The sequence below is a fragment of the Ricinus communis genome, chromosome 8 (genome assembly GCF_019578655.1).
Source record: "Ricinus communis isolate WT05 ecotype wild-type chromosome 8, ASM1957865v1, whole genome shotgun sequence".
Taxonomy (NCBI): Eukaryota; Viridiplantae; Streptophyta; class Magnoliopsida; order Malpighiales; family Euphorbiaceae; genus Ricinus; species Ricinus communis.
The window spans coordinates 8,516,097-8,535,777 of record NC_063263.1 but is presented as its reverse complement, the minus strand read 5'-3'; the positions used below and the strand labels follow the sequence as shown (position 1 = coordinate 8,535,777).

The 19,681-nt window shown below is 32.1% G+C and overlaps 2 protein-coding genes and 1 long non-coding RNA gene across 3 annotated transcripts; 1 reads left to right on the top strand and 2 right to left on the bottom strand.

Annotated features, from left to right (window-relative positions):
• The first annotated feature begins 1,033 nt into the window (after nucleotides 1-1,033).
• LOC8273774 (auxin-responsive protein IAA26) lies at nucleotides 1,034-4,848 on the top strand. Its single transcript, XM_002515913.4, has 6 exons — nucleotides 1,034-1,686; nucleotides 1,811-2,348; nucleotides 3,067-3,344; nucleotides 3,785-3,923; nucleotides 4,338-4,402; nucleotides 4,512-4,848. Exons 2-6 carry the CDS (start codon nucleotides 1,876-1,878, stop codon nucleotides 4,547-4,549), a joined length of 993 nt encoding a protein of 330 aa, XP_002515959.3. The 5' UTR covers nucleotides 1,034-1,686; nucleotides 1,811-1,875; the 3' UTR covers nucleotides 4,550-4,848.
• A 4,928-nt stretch (nucleotides 4,849-9,776) lies between these two features.
• On the bottom strand, nucleotides 9,777-10,306 carry LOC125370840. The gene is made up of 2 exons (XR_007216923.1): nucleotides 10,037-10,306; nucleotides 9,777-9,889 (listed from the first exon to the last, which is right to left on the bottom strand). It is a non-coding gene; the product is annotated as an uncharacterized LOC125370840 (long non-coding RNA).
• Nucleotides 10,307-14,335: 4,029 nt separating this feature from the next.
• On the bottom strand, nucleotides 14,336-19,564 carry LOC8273773 (hexokinase-2). The gene is made up of 9 exons (XM_002515912.4): nucleotides 18,914-19,564; nucleotides 17,820-17,970; nucleotides 17,551-17,733; nucleotides 17,342-17,416; nucleotides 17,006-17,161; nucleotides 16,834-16,932; nucleotides 16,592-16,722; nucleotides 15,285-15,366; nucleotides 14,336-14,969 (listed from the first exon to the last, which is right to left on the bottom strand). Exons 1-9 carry the CDS (start codon nucleotides 19,186-19,188, stop codon nucleotides 14,637-14,639), a joined length of 1,485 nt encoding a protein of 494 aa, XP_002515958.1. The 5' UTR covers nucleotides 19,189-19,564; the 3' UTR covers nucleotides 14,336-14,636.
• Between the last annotated feature and the right edge of the window lie 117 nt (nucleotides 19,565-19,681).

Below are 19,681 nucleotides of genomic sequence, written 5' to 3'. Positions count from 1 at the left end.
CTTTTTCTTTATTTGGATCAAATTAACAAGAAAACAAAAATGTATCCCCACATACATCATTTTCTTCACCTCCTAAAAAGCAACCCCACTCTTCATTAATCCTCAAATTAACACTTCATTAATTACGTAAAAAAGGTGTCTCTGTTTTGGATTAATGTGCTTCTCAATTATCCAAATAAACAAAAGCCTTTGTTTTTTCTCTTCTCTCTCTCTTTTTTTCTTTTTTTTTTTACTCTTTGGGTGCAAGTGAAGAAATTATTCTTTTATGGCTGATTTTTAGTGAACTCTTTTCTTATGGATTTGTTTGGTAACAAAAGGTTAACAATGGTATTAATATGAAGACTTTTTATTTAACTATTTTCTCTCACTAGACTTTCTATTTCTCTCTCTACTAGCTAGCTAATGCTATCTAATAAAGAGAGATAGATGTTCCTTGCAGCAGCAGTAGTAGTAGAAGTAGTGTGCTAATAATAAGGCTATACATATGAATGCATTTCTGTTGTTTTAGAGGCTAGAGAGAGAAAAGAAAGTATATCTTTAAGGAGGTCAGCAACTGCACGCTTTAAACTTCAATAGCAACCAAGAATTTATACCCAATGGATAATTAGCCTAGAAATTGCCCTATTAGGCCGTAAACTTAGCAAAAATTGCTGGTTAGATCCAAAATCCTCAAATTCAAAATTAAAATTTCTAAAATTGATTGAATATTAGAACTTCAATAGCTTACTCAAACAACAGCCACAAAATACATAGAGAAAACCATTTAGATATGCACGCACTAACTCCAAACACCAACTTAATAGTAACATTCATAGGATATTTTAAGCAGTAATTATCATAAAAAAAAGTATAGTTTTGGGTGTAACCGACCATTTTTGTCAAAGTTTCTAGATTAATAGGATAACAAGTTATGTCCTGGGCTAATTGTCACAGGTTGTAAGTTTAGGGGGCAAATTGCCATTCATTTCTTTTGTTGGTTACATAAGGCGGACAGTAAACAGCTAAACAACCTAACGTGTTTTTTAAGAGGCCTTTCTCTCCTCTCATTCGTAATTGGTTGCGTGCGGTCTGCTCTAAATTTTTCCCCGTTTTCCAGTTTTTGGATTCTTGAGATTTCGAGAGAGAGAGATAAAGCGAATCTCTTTTCTCTATCTATCTCATATATGTTTCTTTCTTTTCTCTGTTCTTTCTCTTTTTTCATTTTTAAATCATCATCTTATTATTTCACTTCTACCACCCAAATAGATCACTTATCTCTCTCTATTTCTTGTCTCCCCTTATGCCAAAAGCAAGTAGAACCCACTAAGCGTGCTAACAAAAACAATACAAAAGTCGCTGTTAACCTCTATTATATATGTTTCTTATTTCTTTTTTCCCCCTTGGCCTTTGATTTGAGTCGTTAAACGTCTTATTTTTTGAGGTGTTTCTTATTTTTTTGCCCCTTCTCCTTTCTCTCTTGGTGGGGTTGGTGTCATTATTTTTCTCTTAAGTTTTTTTTTTCCTTGTTGGGTTACAAGGCTTTAAAAGTTGGTTTCTTCAGCTGGCAAAGTTGAGATCTTTTTAAGGTTCTATTGCAATTTCTTATCTGGGTTTTGGTTTTTAGAGGTTGGAAGAGTTGGTTTGTAATCATTTGAGGATGTCGGTGTTTAAGTTCGTGAGTGCTGGTTAAGAACTTGTAAATAAAAGGTACATGTGTAACTATTTTCTGTCTTGTTTGATTTGTTTGTTCATGTTTATGGTCTTGAAGTCAAGTTTTGTTTATATTTGACGTGAAAAGCTTCTAAGTTTTGGTTTCTTTTTCAAACTGCAGTTAGATATTCTTGCTTCTTTCTGGTGTTTAAAAAGTAAAAAACGAAGGTAATATCAATCTGCTAAATGGAGGGTTGTTCAAAGAACAGTGAGACATGTCCTCAGTTGCTAGATTTAATTCCAAGAGAAAGAGAATGGCTGGTTAAAAGAACTGACGAGAAATCTTCTTCAGAGGAGATCAAGAAGCTTGAACTAAGGCTTGCTCCACCAGGTCAAGAATGGTCTCTTAATGATAGCACTAAAAACGCAGATATTAATAGAGAAAGAGATGAGTCTCTTCTTTCTCTTGGTGCTTCTGGATGGTTCAATCAACAACTATCACAGCAAGGAAAGGCCACCACCACCACAACTCCTTCATTTCTTCAGTTTCCATCAAAAACAGTAACAACAAATGCTCAGAACCTGCCTGTTATGGCAAAGGAATCCTCACAGCCCTGTTGCACTAAAGTGGTAGTAGACTTGCAGCAGAGTGCAGAAAAGAAGGCGTTTTCACAGCCAGCTCCTGCAAATACAGCTGTGCCCAACATCTCTCAGAAAAGGTGCTCCAGCTTTTTACCTCTTCTTTTTTTTTTCTCCTGTGTTTTCTTTTTTCTTTAAAAAACTTTTGACACAGGATATTCATTCACATGTTCACCTCGTTTAGATGATCTGTTGTGTTGTTGTGGTCCATCATTGTGTTGTTTGTATCTTGTTTTTATGTTTACGTTGTGCTTTCTGCTTTAGTGTTACTTGTTACATATGTTCCATTTAGTGTTTGTGTGGACACCTTTACCAACATAAATTTTAAAATAAACTTTAATTTATTACCTGGTTTTGTGACTGCTGATTGTTGATAATTCTTTGCTTAGTTTGGCCATTAAGAGTTTAAACCCTTATCCTTCCATTTCTATGTAAGTTTTTGCTTTTCTAGTAAACCTTACTTTTCATGTCTGCTTTCCTAAGTGATTTGGATATTATCTCCTTCAGCCTGTTTATTGTTTTGTGCTAGTTCTTTGATTTCTTGAAATATGAACTCTTTCTATTTTTGTCTTTCCTATTCTTGAGACATGGAATTTGCTTTTGGGACTTCTGTACCTGCTATTTTCATGCTATATATCTACATGCTTTTTAAAAAAATAAATAAATCTGTTAGCCTTGTACTGCATGTATATCATATCTAGCATATATCACCTTAATAATCATTTAGTTGTGCATTTCTCTTGTGTAATTCATTATCTATTGGCCGATTTACTGATCTTTTAGTGGTCTTTCAAACAGAACTGCTCCTGGTCCAGTTGTTGGTTGGCCACCAATTAGATCATTCAGGAAGAATCTTGCAAGCAGCAACTCTTCAAAATCAGCTGTTGACTCTCAAAATGAAAGTCCAAACAAGAAGGTTGCTAGTGAAAATCCAGTTGAAACATGCAAAAAAGGTCTGTTTGTTAAGATCAATATGGATGGTGTTCCCATTGGAAGAAAAGTAGATCTTCAAGCCTATGACAGTTATGAGAAATTATCCATTGCTGTGGATGAACTCTTCAGAGGCCTCCTTGCAGGTTAATTTCACTTTTTACCTGGTTGAATTATTTGAACCTATTAATTGTTACTGCATATAATTGAGGCAGCTAGTGGAGACCAATAATGGGGTTCTTCCTTCATTTAAAAAGCTTTGATTTGATAGTTATGTCATGTAGTAAGTTTGTTTGGATTTGGATTAATAAGTTAATCTATACTGTCAACTTGTCATCTTCATAACCCATGACACTTTCTCAATCTATTGATGCCAAGATAATTTTATACCTATCTAGTTGCTAAGTGGGTACTCCAAATTGGTTAATGTACTAATGTGATCTCTAGTTTTTTCTTCTTCTGCTGGACCATTTCCTTTATTTTCCTGGTTGTGTTGTCAGATGTTATCTCTTGCATATGTGCGTGTGAATTTAGTGCAGCGCAAAGTTATCTCATTATGGTTTGTCTTTTGTGTTTTTATGCACAGCTCAAAGGGATTCCTCTGCTGGTACCAAGCAAGAGGAGGAGAAAGCAATTACGGGCGTATTGGACGGAAGCGGGGAATATACCCTTGTTTATGAAGATAACGAAGGAGACAGGATGCTTGTTGGGGATGTCCCGTGGCAGTAAGCATCTTTATCACTGTGGATCTGATGCAAAAATTTTTATTCTATCAAATATTATATTCCCAACACTAACAATTGGTGATTAAGCTTATTATAGAAAGCAAAGCACCATTTTTATGCTTTTTTATGTCGTTTAGTGACTGGAATAACTGTATTAAATTCCTAATCACTTGCTTAACGTGTCATCTATTAAGTCATCTGTCTTGTTTATCTAATACTGATATCCATGCAACAATCTCATAATTTCAATGTATTATTTTGCATAAAAAAAACTGCTATTGGTTCTTGTCCCCCCCTACCTCTAAAAACTTTTATTAATTTCTTGCATTTGGCTCTTTGTTGGTCTAAAGCATTTATTAATTTCTATGAACTTTGTTACTAATTTGTTTTCCTTAATTAAATTTGCGGTCTCAGCATGTTTGTCTCCACGGTGAAGAGGCTTCGTGTCTTGAAGAGCTCTGAAGTTTCTGCATTGAGCCGTAAGTAATTATGTTGTGGAGAAGCTTGTAGGAAATAGTATTTCTTTCACTATTTCATGCTGAGACGCAAAAAAAAAAAAAAAAAAAAATCTGTTTTGTGCCTTTTCAGTTGGAAGCAGTAAGCAAGACAAGGTACCAATGAAATGAAAAGGATGAATTGTGTGATGATACTCAATTTGAAGCTTGAAAGGAGGAGAAGAGAAGGAGAAGGCTTTAATTTTATGTTCTTAGTTTGACATTTTGTCCTTTCCTATTTTGTATGGAACTTGGCTGCTCACAGTATATATGTCTGTCTAGCATATATGTTTTTGCCCCATTTGACCCCTTTCTTCCTTAGTTAACTGCCATGCACCTTCTATCATAAATGTCATTGTGGAAGAAGAATGCTTAATAACTAGTATGTTTTGAGCTGAATTAATGTACAAGTTCTGTTTAGTTTCATTAAATACCCCATTTCAAGAATTGAAGCCAAGACACAACTGTGCTTAACAATAATAATATTTTGCTCGTCGTATTATTCCTATAATTTGCAGGAATAATGGGCTGTAAAGCTTTTACGCTTTATTCTTTCTCAAATTCCACTGGAACAAGTACACACTAATTGTGGCTTTGGGTGGGGAAAAAGTGTTAAATTTTTATACCCTTTTTGTTGAAAAGGGTAGTCCAAAATGCTTACCAATAAAAGCCTCTTGTAGTGGTGATATGATATGCTCCTAGGTCTTATAGCACTGCCCCTTTACTTAGGTCCCCTTATTCCTGTTATTGCCTTTGATTTTCTACCGTTGATCTTGCACTGTAGGGATGGGATTTTTTTGGTGTTCAAGTTTGCATAATGTTCAATGTACCCGGGAGCCTTGAAAAGGGGAATTGGGTTAGACGTTGAAATGGGATACAGAGATGTTTAGGGGAGTTTTGAAGGGTCATTTTCGTTGAGAGCTGCCTAACTTAAAGGCGAAAACAAGAATTTGAAAAAAGAAAAAGAGAGAAAGGGTCTTATAATATCCCAAGGAAATATATACACACACATAATATTGTGTGTGTGAAATGGACATTCTCTTTTTTCTGCAAGTGACTATTCTGAATTCTTTATTTTTGTGTTGAACTAAACATGTCCAATTACATCACTTTCTCTCTCTATTCATGTCGGAAAATTCATGTCAACTGTACATAAGGGTAGGCCATTCATGATAAACCATATGGACAACCACCCCGATTCCACTGAAAAGATAATAGAGGAAATTACAAAAATATTTCTTGTTTTGCCTGTCATTTATGTTTTTACGCTTTTTATTTTATTTTATTTCTAATGGTTTCTCTTTCTCTTTCACTCTCTCTTACTAATGGCTTTTCCGTGATGTAATTACGAAGTCTTGAATTTACGGAAAAATTGGAGGCATTTAGATTTTAGTGGGGTTGTTTATTTCATGGGAGTTGAAGTTCTAGATTTTGTATTCACTAGAAAAATATATTCTTGAAGCTTCATACAGATGGAGAATTTGAGGAATTTCTAAGTTTGATTTGTCTTTCTTGCTTTGAATTTGAAATGGAAATTGTTGAATAAAATAATTATCGCCGCTGCCCCGGTGTTGTTGTTGAATCCGCCGCTGTTCTTATTGTTGAAGCTGCCGCCACCGTTTTTATTGTTGAAGCTGTCGCTGCCATTTCCGCTACTAGCAGGAGGAACAAAGAGAGGGAGGAGGGGATTATTGTTGTTGTAGTGGTGGTAGTGGTGGCAGAGAGAGAGAGAGAGAAGGAAGAGAGGCGGAGGTGGAGAGGTGGTAAAGAGAAGGAACGGACAAATGGACGATGGAAATTGAGAGAGGCGGTGAAGGAACAAGCACAGATAGCCATATTAGAAGAGGAGGAGTGGTGGTGGCAGCAGTGAGAGAGAGAATAGGGTGAAATGGTGGGATAGAAGGCGAGGGGCTAAAATGATTAAGGTAAACTGATGTTTGGTCCCTCTAGACATATTCTTCATTTAATCTTTTTTTATTTGATTAATAATTGATAATTTTAACTAATTTTGTAACATTTAAATGCATATAGTGCATTCCTGCACTAAGAGAAAATAAAATATTAATTTAAATAATTTATATAAAATAAAATAACACTAATTAAAATAATAATAAAATCTACAAGTGTTATAAAATATTAAATTTATAGAATTAAAATTACATTCACCTATCTATTAAAATAATTAATCAGTTAAAATTATCTAAAAATTAAAATATTTATCAATACATAAATAAGTTTATAATAAATAAATATTAAATTATTAAAATATTTCTAAAATTATCATTAAAATTTTAAAAATTAAAATATCTATTAGTTGAATGATTTTCGATGTTTGATTGATGTTGAAAAATGATTTATGTTTTATTGATGTCTGATTATTATTTTTTATTTATTTTTTAATCTATATATTATTTAAATATTAATTTTATTTGTTAATTTTTATTTATTTAAATTTTTTTAATACCAATTGATTTTTAGTTCATATGCACTTTTCAGAGTTTTTTGATATGATTGATATTTAGTTGATATTTTCATAACTATTTTTTAAAAGAAATTATTTTTGTAACTTTTAGATTAAAAATAAAATTATTCTGATAAAAGTAAAGACCAAAAAATAAAATAAAGGAAAACACAAATCTGCCATTACCCTAAAAAATACACAAAGCTTACTACATGGGCCTAAACCCAAGGTTCACCCTAACATATCTTTTCCGACTGGTCTAACTATATGAGCCCAGACCAGTTTTAAACTTTGGCAGGATAACAACCTTACCTTCATTTCTGATTATATTAAAAAAAAAAAAAAACAATTAAAAAGGAAAAAGAAAAATAGGGAAAAACTTCACTTCAATGATGCAATTGCAAACAACTTGGCAATCAGGCACATGAAAGTCCAAATTTGAACAGTTCATAATGCCTTGTACATTAATTAAAATTGGTGGTTCTTTTTAAAAAAAAATAGAAAAGACATTTTACCTTTTTTTTGGTATTATATATACACAAAAATATATCCACTTGGTTGATTTAAAAACAAATAAAACATACCCACTTGGCCTTGGAAGAACCAGAATATGAAAGTAAATTTATATTCTAGAATAGCATTTCCATGCATTACCACCATATCATTTTCAAGAGACAAAAAAAAAAAAAAAAAAAAAAGGAAGAAAGAAGAAGAGAGATTTAGTATACTTGGTGTGAAACACCAATAACCAAATATAATAAAGACAGAGAGGGAGGAATTATAATAAGAACCATCACAATGAAAAGGAAAAATAAACAAGTGAGTAAAATACTTGAAAAGCATTTATATTTCATCTTCAAAGGATATTGCGGAGAAAAAGTATAAAAGAAAGGAGCATAAAACAACATAACATAAATTACTCATACATGATCAAAAGCCATCCTGAAACCTTAGAGAGTGGCAGTGTTACCTTCAACCTCAATGTGCAAATCATTTTTTGCTTTTGGTGGGTTTCATGGGCGCTTCAATCACATACATGAATGCGTATCCATTTCAAAGTATCAGAGTTCCTAGTGTTTTCCCTTAGCAGCATTACTCATCTCACCGAAATTTTTAGATAAATTAATTCTATTTACCATATCATTTCCTGGGTTCAACTTAGCTCTTATCAAAATCTATATTGTTTAATGTTTTATATATAGCAATTAATATCATTTCGTATATATTAATATATGAAGAAAAAAAATCAAAGCTTGAAATTTATTGTCAAAATATTACCCAGGCCAGGAAGAGGTCTAGGTATGAAGAGAATGGAATTAAGTAACTAAAGCAAACAAATTGAAATGAACCTCTTGGACCAGGTAAAGGTTGGTCATTCACTTCTTGTAAATGGTACTAATCAGAATGACTCCACCACATTATCACTATTAAACATCACTTCATCATTTATCATTCATTTAACGTTGTACTGGACTACATAATGCCGATAGCATTGAATGCTTGTGAAGCTGGATTAAAGACAGTTGGGAGGCAGTCATAAAGCAAATACACATCAATACTCATGCACAGATTAAAGAGATACGCATATGTATATATATGATACATAATAATTAAGGAATGAACAAATATTCATTTGGAAGCATCACTCTTCGTTAAGAGACAACTCTTAGAAAGAAACCAACTTGATAGCATTACCAAGTGATGCCTTGTCAATCTTGCATCTGTTTAACCTCAAGATAGTTAATGAATTGGCAACAAAAGCGAAGATATTATCAGGAAAAGAATACGACGCGTCTTTCTCTGGTGGCAAGAATGCAAAAATCAGGCACTTTGAGGCTGTTCTTTTGCAGGCCACAGCACTATTTGTATACAATAATCAATACGAGAGGCATGTTCATCTTCATATTGTATCTTAACTAACTTACATGAATAAAAATCCTTTGTTTCTTTCGAGTTTTATGGGATTTAGATACAATGTACTATCGGAAATGTAAATGAGAACAGACAACCATGCTTATTGCCATGTCTTGAGAGGTACCTACTAAATCTGTTGCAGGTAAGAATGATATTAATATGTGATGAATGAGATGATTAGGCAATTGGGAGATCCCATTCCTGTCCATGGTCGTTACCTCTCTTTCTTTGTTTTCTTATAAGGTTATTGCACAGTTTCAGAAATCTACGGTATTCAAGGTTTATGCTTGCAATTTAATTAATTAATTTTGTTAGAGGTCCGACAGACGTGCTTTCTTCTGTACTTGAAATATACCCAAATCATTTTAGTATCCTACTAAATAAATCAAATATTCGATCAGGTCGGATAAAATAAATGATCCTTACATTATTATACCATCTGTAAAGTTAAGGAAAAGGAAAATAGGTGACAGTCTCGACATACTAGTTCTTATATATTTTTATATACATATATAGAAGCATTGCCAAAATTATAATGTTCCTCATTATCAAAAGTAAATCAGCTCGATATTGTTGGACAAAGGATTGATTATGCAGTGGAATGTTGATATGTTCCTCAATATTATGAAGTATTGTATAAAATCTTCCCATAAAATAAGAATCTGTTACTTTCCATTGGTCTGTTGTATGTTTCTTTCTTGCCTATCCTGATGGTCATAGCTTGATTTGAGACAATCTCCATTGAGCAATTAATTTCCTTTTTTTCTTCTTTTCTTTTTTTACCTATGGCTAACTCCTTAATTTATGGAGAAACATTGATTCGAGTAATAAACACTTTTGGAATCTGAATTAGGTGTTGAAGGATGACATAGATCAGTTGTAGTCATAAAGATAAATAACTCACAAAAGAGAGTGCAAACAATAAGATCACTTTCATACGATTTACAAGAATAATCATAATGTTTAGAAGAACTCAGAACCAAGTAACTAATAATGAATAATATATTACCTGAATGTTACAATCAATGGCAGATCCAAGAATCCAAACAGTTGTCGTAATCGTTTTGAATCAGTAAAACCTAATACTACACCAGAATCTCCAAGAAAGAAAAGATAAATTAATATTCAGAATGTCCTCGAGCATAACTCTTAGACAAGAAAACACAAAATAATTAAGAATACCCTAAAGAGGAAGAATACTATACAAATTGATTTTCATGGAATTAGAACTAATGTGTACTTACAATATATAATATATATATATATTTGCTCTTGTCTCTTTGATTACTTTGAGGTGATTTCTTGTTTTGCCTGGCTTCACCCTGTGTGCCACATATACATATATATATATATATATATATATATATATATATATATATATATATATATATACACCTTAAGCATATATAGGCCAAAAGGGTTGGAAAGATCGGGAAGCGCCATTATTAGGTCTGCCAAACTTGGAGGTGGTGCCGCCACCAAGTTTGGCAGAGGTATAAAGAAAGAAATGCCTCAGGAACAATTGACAGTGAGACTCCTTGTATTTATGAATTCATATATTCTTATATATTGATGGCCTTTTCTCAACTCTTAGTTGAGGATTTGTGGTATTTTCGAAAAAGGGTTTTTGCACTGAAGCTATTACAAGAATACCATTACTTTTGTCCTAACCCAAAAATTCATAATAACAACAAATAATTGCACTTGAATTTGTGAACTCAATCTAGACAAACAACCTTTTTTTTTCACAATTAATCCAAAAAAAGAAAAATAAAAAGAAGTAACTTTTTTCTTTTCTTAAGAGGTGGATTAAATAAGATTATATTTCTCTAACAGGTATAATTTGTATATTAAATAAGATTTAATTTTTAATGATATTATTAAAAATAAATTCTATTTCGGCTTGGTCTTTTTAGAAAGATTTATATTTTGTTAGAGTGAGATTATAAGAATCCTATCCAAATTATAAAGAAAATAATATAATCTTTCTTAACAAGTAATCCTAATCATCCTATTTAAACTCTATAGCTAGGTTTAAATCTTAAAGTTAAAAAGCTCCATTAGCTACAAATGGATAAACTATATATTAATAAACTATATATTGGACTACCCACCTCTCCTCTTTCTCTCTTATTCTTTTATAAAAAAATCACATTTTTAAATCGTTAGCAATATCTTTTTATATTTAATTAGTTTAAATTAATAAATATTACTATTTTTCAAGAAATGTTATGTTGCTCTATTATGGAGTAATAAGTTCTCATTTTATAGATTGCTAAATAAAAAATTCTCCTTATATAGGAGTTTTGTGGTCCTCAATTATATAGTTATTGCTCCCTCTATAATAATGGTAAAGAAACAAAAATCTAATTCAGTATTTTAAACAATCAGGTTTGTCAAATGACACTTATAAAGTCGATATGTGGTTTAATATTACCGAGTGGAACATTCTTCATATAAAATTACGATTTACTGCGATCGATGATTATCGAGAATAAATTATTAATATTTATTTTGATATTTACATCAAAATATATTATATTAATTTTTATTAATAAAATATTTATATTTCTTTAAAAAAAATCTATACATCGAATGTAAGTTAGAATAACTATTGGTCTGAGTTCCCTAACCCTCTCCATTTCAGAATTGATCATTAATTATCAAAATCTAAGAACAATGTTGTCTATTTATTATTTATTATATATTATTTTGATATTGCAATTAACTAGATATCAAATTCATTTTCATACATTATATTAAAAAAGAAAGTAGTAAATAAAATTGGCACTTTGATGATAAAGTCAATGTATCCCACAAAGGAAAATCGAGAGAGAGAGAATGGTCCACCATAACCATGGATTATTCTGTGTAGATTCTTCTGTCGTATAAGAGTTCAATTCATGGTGTCAATCTTTCTTCATATTTATGCAATTGAAAAGATTGACAACCGATAACGATAATACATTTGAAGGACACTATTTTAAACATTTTCTTTCTTAATAACATGGGATTACTAAAATATCTACAATACTATTAACCATAAGAGTTTTACATTATTTTGGTTAATTCAATGCATAAATAAATGATGGCAATAAGCATTTAAAATGATGATTAACAATAAAAATAGCTGCAAATCACTTAAAATGATTATCAACAATAAAATAGCTGAAAAGCACTTGAATTGATTAATAGAAAAAAAAAATGGGTATTGAAGATATTATATTATTTTTTGGCACTGAATCAATAAGCTTAAGCTTACATTTTCTAATTACCTTTAATGAGCTCAAAATCTAATTTATAAGTACTTGAAATTGTATTATGGTGTAGAACAAATTAAATAAAATATCTTATGGTTATGGGTAAAGATATTAAGATATCTCGACTACGAGTATTTTATAATATAGTTTTTATTTTGATTCATGGTGCCATTTAATATTTCATTCTATTAACTTCTTTTTTTTCTTTCAAACTTCATATTATCCAAATTTGACAACAATAATAATTAAAGGAACCATCTAACCAGCTAATCTAATATTAAATAACTATAAAATCAGATGATAAGGGATGATATATAGTGAGTGCTATTTGATGTTAGATGAGGGGTAGATTTACAATTTAATTGACAATATAAGACCTCCCAAAACTCAAATTGTCCAACTAGAGCAAGTGGGAGGAGCAGAAAAACATGTCCTTGTGCAAAAATTTCAACAAGTAATTCATTTCCTTTGGGACTAAGCATTATGAAAAGGGTATTGAAGGTAGAAGGCAGCATTTAGGCACTCTCCACTCACAAATATATATTCTAATGTTGAATTTGCTTTTGGTCAAGAGATAATCAATATGTCAGTACAATACTCTATTTTATTTTCTTTCTATTGTCTATGTAGAATATATATATATTTTGGTACCTCAACTTCAATTCAAGATACCATGAAAACAACACCTAATTCATGAATCATCATCATATACAACTATACAACCCCCTTTAAGGAAAAAAATAATTTCTTGGTTTCTTTTTTCTTTTTGTAACTAGAAAAATTCAGTTGCAATATATATGTAAATGTAATTTGACATTATTTTTAATCACCATATTTAATTTTGATCACCAGACAAAATTTGTGCATATTTTATTATTTTATTTTTTGAATGTTATTCATCTCATACGAGTGATAGTCACATAAATTTTGATTTATAAAAGAATTTTTATAAACAATAGATAGTTTTTACAAATTTTATAAATGGAAATCTTATATAAAAATAGTATCAAGAAATGGAAAAGATATTAAAACAACTGAAGAAAAAGAGCATTCAAGATGGGTATGATTTCAAGTTTGCCTTATTGTTGGATGATTGTTGGGCACGCTAATGTCATTATCAATGATCAAAGTCTCCCAATACAACTATTCGATGTTCGAAAATTTTGGGATTTGTAATGATACATTTCACTTCAGTCAGAGAAAAATACTAATGCCAGAGTCTTTTATTCCACGTGTTAGTATCTGATCCATTTTAGATTCTTGTCGGAAATTAGAACCTTCTAATGTGACCTCTTTAACCATACGTATGCTTCACACATATATTCTTCGTTATGTAATCTAGAATGCCAAACATAGTAGGAATTAAGGCTAGTCGAGTTGGTTAGATTTAAGGTTTATTTATTATTAAGCCGAGTACATGTCAGATTTACCATATTTATTTATAGTTTAAAATTTAAATGAATTTAATTGAGTTTAACTGATTTTAGCAATAATTTATAAATTAAATGATAAAGCACACATTTCCCTTTTCACTTAATCACTTTTTCAATTAATAAACTACTAAATTTATTAATTTTTAATAGTAGAGTTATTCCTTAAGTTATAAACTATTAAATAGATTAATGTGGGATATTGCTAAAAATACTATCAGTTTATTTTAATTTTTTTATTTATTTACTATAGTTAATTGGATGATATCTTATTCAATAAATAATTTTATTATTCAAATTTTATGTTATAATAATATAAAATTATAAAATTTTAACAGTATTAGTCGGAAGAAGATTAAAATGAAAATAAAATAAAATTACAAGCCTTCAAATAATAGAAAAAAAGATTACAAATTCTTAAATAGAAAAACGCATAATCATCACGAGTTACTTTTTTTTCTACTCTAAAAATTATTCATTAAACATTTAGTATAAAGAACTTACTAAAATTTATAAAGCTATTCTATAAATTAAGTTTAAATAGATATTTATATATTTGTAATGAGTAAAAAAGACATTAAACTATAAAAAATTAAACATTACGAGCTAATTCATGAATTTATTAATGAGCTGGCTCACCATTTCAGTTTTGTCCAAGTTGGATAACTTGATCATTTATTAAACAAGTATCGTCATATCAACTTTTCATCGATCGGCGCTCTAAATAATTATAAGAGTTTTAATTAAATTTCTTTGTGCTATAATTTGAAATTCAAACACTGGCTTAAAATCAGGGACTGCCAGGGAAATTTAGTGGATGGTGCAAGAGAGGAAAAAAGAAAAAACCATCATATGCAAATAGCAGGCAAAGAATCCACCATTTTATTATTTCCACCAACGAAATGGAAGCTTCAGCAGGAATTGCAGGCCGAAGCAGAAAATATTGGCCGCTTCCAGGCCCTGCTACATGTTCAATCCACCTCTTCCGCAAGGTGTGATTTAAATATTCACAGAAAGGTCTTCTGGAAAAAGGTTGAAGAATGGTGAATAAAGAAAATGATCAGAGAAAGAAAGATATCGAGAGGGGTTGGAATGAATCCCAAAAAATAAAAAGGCACAAATGTTTCCTATGATGGTTGTCAGGACCTCTAAGCTTAAAGGTACAGAGAATGTGATGCAGCAAGGAGAGCAGCTCCAATCCCAGATCCATCGTTGGAGTGCACTATTTCAATGCTTTTGGGCACATCTTCTCCAAGCAACTCGTTAAGGGTATTCTCCATGCACTTGCTATATTCACTGTAGTGCTCGTATAATCCTCCATCCATAGCTATTACGGTCTTCTGTGTGTCCCCCTCTTTCACTGTATCCTTCCCCATTTTCTTCAAGATACCCAAGATTCCAGCTGCCGCAAGTCGCGCTCCGCGCGTGGCAACAATGTTGCAAAGCTCAACAACAACTTTTCTAGTTTTCAGGGAAGTATTAGATATCTGAAATTGAGCAGACAATAAAGACAGTTGCACATAAAATCATACGCCAGTTAGTAAATACTTCAGAACATATTAGCATGTGCTTATGTACGTATGAATGTAAATATAAGACCAATTTTATGAATATCCATATGAGGTAATTATTTAAGTTGGAAATTAAAGAGCCAGAGGGAGTCTCGAGGTCTTGAATAAGATGGAGATCCACTAATAGACAATTTTAGCCAAGTCTGACAAGAAGCTATTGAATGGCATGCACATGGAAAGTTACACAAAAATGAAGAAATGCGGACTAGGTTTCATGATACAATAAAATACCTCCAAAATATCCTTCAATTTATTCCCCACCACTTTAAGATCAGAGGACGTGTCGTGATGCATTGCTGACATATCAGGCGTTCTGCATGTTCAAAGCTCAGGACATGATTAAATCTAAATCCTTTGGCATTACAACAATGCAAGTAAACTATAACAAGTATGCCAGTCATGCTAGGCAAATCGACAACCATAAGAAATGCCTTGTATCATTTAATATCTATACACAAACAATAATTATAATGAGAATCAACTGAAATTCCAATTACATCACGTCACTTGAGTTATTAAATAGCATCCCCAGCCAGACAGATACAAAGTGGCATCTGCCTGAGATTAAAACTTCAACAGCCAACCAAAAGCAACTAGATATTGAGATGCCAAAGCCTGGTTAAACCACAGAAAGCTGTACCGAAATATTGAACGCATACATGCATATCTATCTCTAGTTCCAAAAGTTCTTCTGATTTCAGTGAAAATTAATAACTTTTGTGTGAAGAAAGATATGGACCTTAGAGGACAAGACATTAGACAGAAAAAGATAATAAAAAAATAAAAACATAGAATTTTATCAAGAATTTAATCATATGCAGCTGCTAAAGGGGAAGGGGAAAAAGAAAATGCAAGAGAACAAGCCTTACAAAAATAGTACTTTCCAAGGCACTAATCTCTCGACAGTTCTTCCCTTAAAAAAAGGAAAAAAAATGTGCCCTTTCACCGACTGTTGGTCAGCAACCAAATTGCATATAACTATTTACAATTACTCTCCAGGTAATTGGCACTCTTTTACTATGTTGACATAACAGACCCAGTCAGTCATCACATCTTTGATGCTGAAAGGCAGATTATTTTAAGAAATTGAGTATTGTCAAATCATTTTTACAACTGTAGAATTTGTGTGTGATTGGAACTGGAGAACATATATTGTTTGCATGGAGAGAGAAGTAAATCTTTAATGCAGTTTGTATAAGAATGATTTGTTACAGCAATCATAAAACCATCAAATAAACCTGATTTGAAATTTAAAACCAAACCACAATAGCAAAATCAGATGCAAGATTCCACGACCAACAAATTTAAGTATTCAACATGGCTCTAATAACAACAATTGAAATGGAAAATTCATCTCTAAACTCCAGATGTTCTCAAGGATCACTAAACTTGTCCTTTCTATGTAGGCATTCTTCTGATAGGTAAATCTAGATTTGAACTTTAAAAAAGTTTTCCTTTTAACTTGCAACTTAATCCAGCATCACCATCTTTGAATCAAATTTTATGGAATCCTAGTATATAGGGCCCAGTGAAGTTACCTCAATATGAAGGGAACTTTAAGTTTTAATGGAATAGTGTCACCGAAAAGAGCAGCTTCTTCAGCCATCTTTAGTAGAACTCTGCGTATAATTTCCCCCAAGTACATGCCAGAAATTATCTTCTCAAAGATCTAAAAAAAAGAAAACAGAGTAAGAAATTTGATTCAACAGATGTTAGTTGGAGAAGATAAGGTTAATGAAACAAGCATCATCCAAAAAGGAAAAGGAAGATCATACATTACCTGTTCACCAGGATTTAAACTTTCAACGTCCAAAGCATGATCATACTCGGTTAATGGAAGATGCGAAGACCTAAAGTTACCCCATTCCATGTTGATAACCTACAACCCAATACAGGCAGCAGCTTCAGTAACTTATCATGAGAACTAACCAAAAAAGAAATGCTTTGCTCACCATCTCGCCAGAATGAGGTAGAGGACCGTGCCATTTTGGTATAGCTTGTGCACGTTCCACATAAGCAGCATTTGTCCCAGTACCTAAGATCACAGCAGCAACAACATCCTTGTTGAAATATTTGCCTCCAGCTAGGGTTCCTACTGTATCATTGACCTGTTGGTACCAGCATTCTTTTAAGTCTACAATTATTATACTACTGTCCTGAAGAACTATACTAAATTAACATAATCATAGCCAACAAATATCAGAGAGAGACTAGGAAAAAAGAACAATGTAGTATTAACATGAAGACCCTAATAGTTTACATAAGAAAATCTGAAAGTCTTGAATTACCAGAGCTGACACATGCATATCAACACCCATTCTTTCCATGGATTTTGTCAATTTTGCCACCACATCTTGACCAACCTATTATCCAGAAATCAAGATGAGTTGAGACTTTTGCTCACTAATAGTTACATAAATATTTTTCAGATGACAGTTGCTATTAGAGAAAGAAAAAAATCAAAAAATAGAAAGGAGCTCAAGAAATTCAGACTAACTGCGTCATCTATAGAGAAGCCTTTTGTCCACCTAACAAGGGTCCCAGAAGCAATGGATGTTTGTATAACAGGAAATGAGAAGGTGAAACCCAATTCCCTCTTTTTACCAGGAGGAGGATGAAACTCTTCACTTTCTTGAGAAATAAATTTCACTAGTTCTGCTGCAATATAGTCAAATAGTGCCTGAAATCACAATTTGATAGTTGAGCAACATTATGCATAACCCAGCTTCAGATAGTACTAGCAATTGTAAAAGAGTAAATACTTACATCTGAAGTCCCAGTCATTAGATTTGGAGGAATAGGCACCTCGGCAAATTCTTGGTTAATGAGACCACCATCCTTTCCCCCGAGGTGCACCCGCAGTACACGAAAGTTTGTTCCACCAAGATCCAATGCATAGTAATATCCATTCTCATCACTGCACTAAGAGAAACAAAATTTGATTGAACTGTCTAAAAGTGTTTCCCAACAACAAACGCATAAAAACTTCACCATACTCTTTCCTGCTTATTTAATTAGCAGGATTTTAAATATTCATCCACATTAGCCATTTACAAACAACAGTATCTCCTTTATTTGCATGATGATCGGCCAACATCCTAAATGAATAATTTGAATGAGAAATCACTTCATAGAAAACAGCAGCAGCAAACCATTACCAGAATCAAGGAGATCAGAAAGTAACTTCAGGAAACATAAGCTGAGGATTTAGTTTGCACAGATAATGAAAAGCTTGAACTCATTCTGTAAAATGCTTTTCTAAATCCAAACACTAGGAAAGCAACAATTTATGATAGTAGGACCAGGGAAACTGAAAATAAATAGGAACAATAAAAGCCTTATGGGAGGAACCAAACATAAACACTAAAGCAAGGATTGAGCAACACGTATGGAAGCCATACGAGTGTGCATACTCACACTTGGAACATGTTTAACTGCAGTTTGAGCTAAATGAATTGCGATTTTGCATAAATCCTGGAGCATAATTAAACATAAACTGAAAATATTGAAGCCAATCTGAATTTTGATGGAAGTATCTATGAAAACAGACATAAAAAACAAACAAACACTCTTAATTTAAACCAAGCAGGCCAAAAGTAAATAATCAAACATGTATGATACAGACAAACATTCATACTGGAAAGAAGTATTCTAGCTGCCAAATAACATATTTTCATGTAAATTCCAGATTCATATACCAATTAATCAAACTAAGAAACACACCGTTTAGAGTTTTTTTATAGACATTGGAAGTACACATGAATACACAAAATTTACTCAAAATGGATCAAAATAGCAGATACATAAGCACATAATAATACACATAACTAAAATGAATATTTACAAGAATTAGAATATACCCAGTAGGCAAATTATCCACATAGCTAATAAGCATCTTGAGTTTGCTTCCACCTTCAGAGGCAAGACCAGCATGCATCTCAACAACCATAGCATCAGCAACCTGTTTCAGTTTCCCAATCGGGGTTGCACATTTTTCCTCCAACTCTTTCACTATCTCCATAACTCTGGCCCACTTACCATCCTTCTTCATTTTCTGCCTTATCACCATTGCAGCCGTTGCAGCACCAGCAACAGCGGCCACGCAAACAACAGCCACCACCACTTTCTTTTCCATTATTAAGAAAATGAAAAAGATTAAATCTTCAAAGAGAAGGGGACTCTTTTCTTTAATATTCAGGATTTGTATGGTCAAGATTCTGGTAGAGAAAACAAATGGAGAAAGAAACGAGAGTTTCTTGAATCTTGATGTTATCAGACAGAGATCTATGCAAAAAAGCGATTTTGATAAGGAAAAAAGAAAATAAGAAGAGGAGATTGAATTCTTGAATCTTGAATCTTGGTTTTGAAGATTTTTTTTTTTTTTTTTTTTGTAGCTTTTCTTGTTTGTGAGAGAGATTTCGATCCAGTGAAATGGTTCTTTTGTTTAGTATCGTTTTGGTTTGTTTGTTTGTTTTTCTTTTTTGTTTGATCGAGTTAAAAAGAGTGCGTGGTTACTTAGATTTTACTAGTATCATTTCGTCACACGTGCTAAATACTTTATTTATTTCCACGTCTTTTTTCCTTTTCTGTTTCTCGATTTGACTTCCGATTATCTATAATTGATAATT